General features: G+C 43.2%; 1 protein-coding gene across 1 annotated transcript; it reads left to right on the forward strand.

Moving 5' to 3' along the window:
- Window positions 1-239: 239 nt before the first annotated feature.
- LOC310806951 (monocarboxylate transporter 13) lies at window positions 240-5,416 on the forward strand (the record flags this gene model as incomplete). Its single annotated transcript, XM_083673233.1, has 5 exons — window positions 240-456; window positions 640-783; window positions 1,255-2,037; window positions 2,486-2,662; window positions 5,304-5,416. The coding sequence occupies 5 exons, from the start codon at window positions 240-242 to the stop codon at window positions 5,414-5,416; spliced, it is 1,434 nt and encodes a 477-aa protein (XP_083529359.1).
- Window positions 5,417-5,717: the final 301 nt, after the last annotated feature.

The raw sequence follows: 5,717 nt of genomic DNA on the forward strand, positions 1-5,717 counted from the left end.
TATTTACATGTTTTTCTATACTTATGTCTCCCAAGTTCATTATCGCCATGTTTGTCAGTTCAGACAATCCTCTACAAGTTTAGAACAGCAAGCATGTCATAGTGGCCTTATTTACTTAGGTCCAAAGCATACAGGCTTGGTCAAACAGACATGAGGCTTGCAGAAAGAGGTTTCCATACTGTATTTTGAGTGTAGTTTACTATCAAATTCATATTGTCTTTTTAGGCTGAAGAACTGTGATGCAGAGCCCCAGTATGACGGCCTGTCAGACTGGTCCCCCTGACGGGGGCTATGGCTGGATGGTGGTCACTTCTGCCTTCTTCATCATGGGTCTCACTGTTGCTGTCCAAAAGAACTTTGGCCTCTTCTTCCTGGAGATCCAAAACCACTTTGGAGTCCTCACCAGCACCACATCATGGGTCACCTCCACCACTCTCGCCATACTTCACTTAGGAGGTCATTAAGGAGACTCATTATTTGTCATCATTTCTCTATTTCTATGAATACAGTAATATTATATTATATCTATCAATATATATACAGCTTGAAATGCATTGTGTGAAGTGTACAATATCATCATAGTATTTTGTTAGAGTTTCCTGGTTAGAGAAATCTATCTTCTGGTTGTGCTCTCCTCAGCCCCAGTGGCCAGTGCCCTGAGCATCCAGTGTAGTCACAGAGCTGTCATTATGGTGGGAGGGCTGCTTACTGCCTCTGGGATGATCCTGGCATCTCTGGACCTCAGTCTGCCCTGGATGTACCTCAGCATGGGTGTGCTGCAAGGTAGGCCTCTGGATGTACCTCAGCCTGGGTGTGCCGTAAGGTCGTCTCTTGAAGTGAAGCTCAATCAAATATTCAAAAGAGACAAGGGAAGGCAGCTGGTGTATTGCAAACATACTTTACTTTGGTAACTCAGAAGTTACCAAACAGAGTTAAAGAATTGTTTTCAGTAACCAATCACATGATAACCAACAGTCCATAAAACTGACCAATACAATCATCAAAACCATCAGTTACAATAAAACAAGGAAAACACCTCCAACCCACAGGGTAGCTATCAGCTTCCACAAATTGTGGAATGATTGGACTGATTGGACTGATTGGACTGATTTCTCTTGCAGTATGATCAACATTATGGGGCGGTTTCCCAGAAACAGATTATAGGCCATGTCCTAGACAAAATCACACTAACAATTAATTAAATCTTATGATCAGGCGTGCTATAATTTAAAGATTTATCCCTCTTTTTTCCAGGTGTGGGGATAGCCTTTTGCTGGATACCAGCCAACATCATGGTGAGCCACTATTTCCAGAAATGGCTGCCTATAGCCTATGCCATAGCCATCACAGGAGAGTGTGTCTTTGCCATGATTTTCAGTCCTCTCTTCCAGTGGCTCATCGAGGCCTACACGTGGCAGGGTGCTCTGCTCATCATCGGAGGCCTCCAGCTCAACCTCTGTGTCTGTGGCGCACTCATGAGACCTCTAGAGTCCCCCTTCCAGAGCCAAACACTGTGTACAGACAATCTGGACAGTACAGCTGCTGTCCCCACACCAAAGAAGAAGCTGAGCTTCCAGTGGTCATTGCTAAAGAAGCCCGAACTGCTGCTCTACATCCTGTTTGGTATCTTTGCTGCTGCAGGCTTCTTCATCCCCCCTATCTTCCTGGTCCCCTATGCCAACAGCCTGGGCATGCCGCCTTACAGGGCCGCCTCTATCCTATCTGTGCTGGCATTTGCTGACCTGGGGGGTCGGCTGGTCTGTGGTTGGCTGGCCAACATGAGGCTGGTGAGGACCTTGCGACTGCTGATGATGGTGGTGGTCATGCTGGGGTTGGTTCTGCTGCTGCTGCCCCTGGGTCAGAACTATTGGGCCGTCCTGGTCTTCTCCTCGCTCTACGGCTTCCTGTTCAGCTGTGTCGTGTCCATCCACATCACGTCCATCGTAGACATCTTGGGGATGAAGGGCTTCGACAGCAGCCTGGGGCTCTACATGCTTTTCCGCAGCATTGGATCGTTCATCGCTCCACCAGCTGCAGGTGAAGAACCAGGGAATAATTATCAATAGTTTATAGTGGTTTCCTTTCCTTGTCTCCTCCCCTTTTACTAAGTAGCCAGCAACATTTGCAATGACATCGCTTTAGACTGAAACCCATCTGATCCATATTCAATGAATTTAACACATTCAGGCCTTCACTTGCACAGTTCCATCACATCAACAAAGAGGAGAGGAAGCCACATTGGTAAATATAATCCATGAGTTTAGTTGTCCTTTTTATTATTATTATTTTTTTTTTAATGTGATTGTATTTCCATTTTAGTGTGGATTTACATTTTGGCAGATGTTTTGGGTATTCTACCTGCATGCCTGCATGCATTTGCACCTTGAATTGCATTATACTTCAGTACCAGTGAAGGGCTACTTGTTGATTCATCTTGGGCAGCTGTTGAATGTGTGGTCTGACGTTTCTACACCTCTTGGTGCAGGTTGGCTGGTTGACTGGGCCCATGACTACAGTGCAGCTTTCTACCTGTCTGGATCCTGTTTCATCCTGTCTGGTGTGTTTGTGGTGCTGGTCGACCGCCTCATCCAGAGGGGAAAGGCAGCACCCAGTGAGACTTCAGACCTGTCTTCTGGCATGGAGTCCAGTGCTGACAAGAAGGGTGAGAAGCAAGGGGACTTCTTGAATGAGAGCAAAAGCAAATCTTGTCCCTCCTACCCTATCACTAACCCTCACCCTATCTCTAACCCTAACCCTACTTGTCGTTCAACTTCATCATGAGCTCTTCAGATTGGAGGTTTAGGGAGTTCTTTAGAATTTTTCATTCTAACCTCAGGTGCAATAAGTGTAGTTATTAAACTACATTTTTTTTATTTGTCCTTGGTCATAATAAAACAACCAATAAGATGTTTAATACTACACCAGCTGCTTGTGTCACACATGTTAAGGCAAGTAATCTATATACAGTGCCCTGTGTAAGTAATGGGACAATGAAGCATTTTCTCTTCTTTTGGCTCTACACTCCAAAAGTAGCTTGACAGGTGTTTCTGGTTAGTCAGGTGTGTTCCGTCACATCATGTGTGCAGCCATAAGAGAACTGTCAATGTCTAGTATTGATTCTAGACTTTGAATTTGCCTTTGGAATTTGCTATTGGTGTCTGTCAACATGAGGACCAAAGAGGTGTCAATGAAAGTCAAGGAAACCATTGTAAGGCTGAAAAATCAGAAAATAACTTAAGAGAATGAGAAACATAGGCAAAACCTTAGGCTTGGCAAAACCAACAGTTTGGAACATCATTAAAAAGAAAAAAGCAATCGCAAATGGGCTGATAGACCAAGGCAGACTTCCACAGTGGATGACCAAAGAATGCTCACCATAATTAAGAAAAACCTCAAAACAACAAGAACACTCTCCAGGAGGTAGGCGTGCATGTGTCAGAGACTACCATCCGCAGAATACTTCACCAGCTAAACTACAGACACTTCACAAACACATTCCTTACATACTCATTAGAAAGGGGTGTTTTTACATTTTAGACATTTAGCAGACGCCTTTGTCCAAAGCAAGTTACAACAAGTACATTTGTCTAAAGTAAGTGAATCATCTATACATCAGTCATCATAAGAAAAACAAATCTATGCTAGGACCAGGGGCCATTGGCAGTCACAATGCTAGAAGAAGTAAGAATTATTGATGGTCAAGAATTACTTTTATTTATTTATTTAGTTTTACACCAGAGACTGTACACGGGGGGTAGTGGGGATGAAGAGGTCTTTAGGAGGGACAGTGAAGATGTAGCCTGGAGAGATGGGTCTTCAATCTACAGTGGAAGATAGGTAGTGACTCTGCAGTCCTGACAGCAACAGAAAGCTTGTTCCACCACCGGGGCACCAGGACAGTGAAAAGCCGTGACCGAATAGCGCGACCGTTGCATCCACGTAGAGGCGGTGCCAGGCGGCCAGCCAAGGTGTCTAAATGTTGTGATGTCATTTGTCCTCCTTTGAGGTCAATGTTTCTGATGTTGTCTAATGTTCTGTCTGTTACATAAACTGAACGTCATGTATTACCTTTACACTGTTGTTCACTGATGAGTCAACTACAATCAAGTCATTTTGCTCAATCATTGTGATTTAAGTATCGATGTCAACTCTCTGAAGCACTTTTTGTCGTACTTGAATAACGGCAATACTGTGTTGAAGATTAACAAGTTTAATGAAGGAATCAGTTGGCTGAGGGACTTAAGCCCTAAAAACAGTTGATGACACCGTATGATTAAATCATCTGATGGCATTAAGTGTGTAGTGTCTCTACCGTGTTTACTCTTGTTGGTCATTGTTGCCTTGAGAACATGGAGATCCGTCCCCCCTGTCCCTGTAACTGATCTGCAACTGTATTTTTTATATCAACAACATTCATTGTCATTCTTGTATCTACTAAATCAAGGTTAAAGCTTTCTTCTTCCCTACAGCATGTATTATAAACTCTGACTGTTTGTGTGTGTGTGTGTGTGTGTGTGTGTGTGTGTGTGTGTGTGTGTGTGTGTGTGTGTGACTCGTTTTTCCTGCATTCACTTGGCTGCCATGTTGGCGTCCTGCAAGTGTGAAAGGGACAAAGACTCCCCTTGTCAACAGTGTCCCTTTTCAAGGTGCCATTGTGTGGCAAAAGATCCAACTAAGAATATTAACTTCTGCCAGGACACTAAGAGACTTCTATCAAACAAGGTCTTGTACTCGTAGTCTGTGTGTGTGTGTATATGTGTGTGTGTGGGGGGGGGCATATGTCAAGAGGGTTGATCATTTTAAATTAAATAAATACACTGCAGTCTATATTTCAACTGTCGCCAAACAGTCAGTGTAAATTAAGTACATTCAGATGATGATTTTAAAATCCAGTATTGTTTTATTTTTTTTATTGTGAAGCAGTTGGTGTGAAATTAAAAACAAACGCCATTGAACTTGAAGTGTGGTGCAATATCTTTCAAGTGTGTGTGGGGTCAGCTAACATTGCTAAGCATCATCTTCTCACCTTATGTTCATGGAAGTCATGTACAGTATGAATGTTGCACAATGTTTATCTGATTCAGATTCCAGCAGGATCAGGTTTATGGTTATGTGATGGTCATGTTTTGTTTGATCCTATTCTGAATGGCAGAATCGTAGTTGTTGAACAATAACAGCAACTGTCTCATGCACCCTAGATGTAAATATTTCTGAATTAGTGCTCTATTTCACCGCTTTGTAAAGTACTGTGCATGGGTGTGTACATGGGTGTGTACATGGTGTGTACATGGGTGTGTACACAGGCAGCACTATGCCTGATAACAGTTCACGTGTAGGGCAGAGTGCACTGTGGAACATGTGTAACGTGATCTCCTTCCCTGTCCCATGTCAATCAAAAAATACTCATCCAACCTAAACAGGCTACATGCCTGTTTGATGTACTCATCATATCCCTCTTCAAAACCATTCCTCCACATTTATTGTTTGTAAGTACATTTGACTGGTTGTGATTTGCCAACATTGAATTGTGTTAGGAGAACTATGGTGTACAGTATGTGTATTAAACCAACCCCTTCCATTCATAAACACCACACACCCCGTAGTAAGACTTCTGCCAGCAGAAGGTGGGCGTTGACACACATAGTGTAAACATTTGTGAGTCTATAAGCAGTCCATTGACCTCCTTATGTCCACATCCTCAACAAGGTTTCTCTCTA

This window comes from Argentina silus (assembly GCF_951799395.1).
Source record: "Argentina silus genome assembly, chromosome: 7".
NCBI classification, from domain to species: Eukaryota; Metazoa; Chordata; class Actinopteri; order Argentiniformes; family Argentinidae; genus Argentina; species Argentina silus.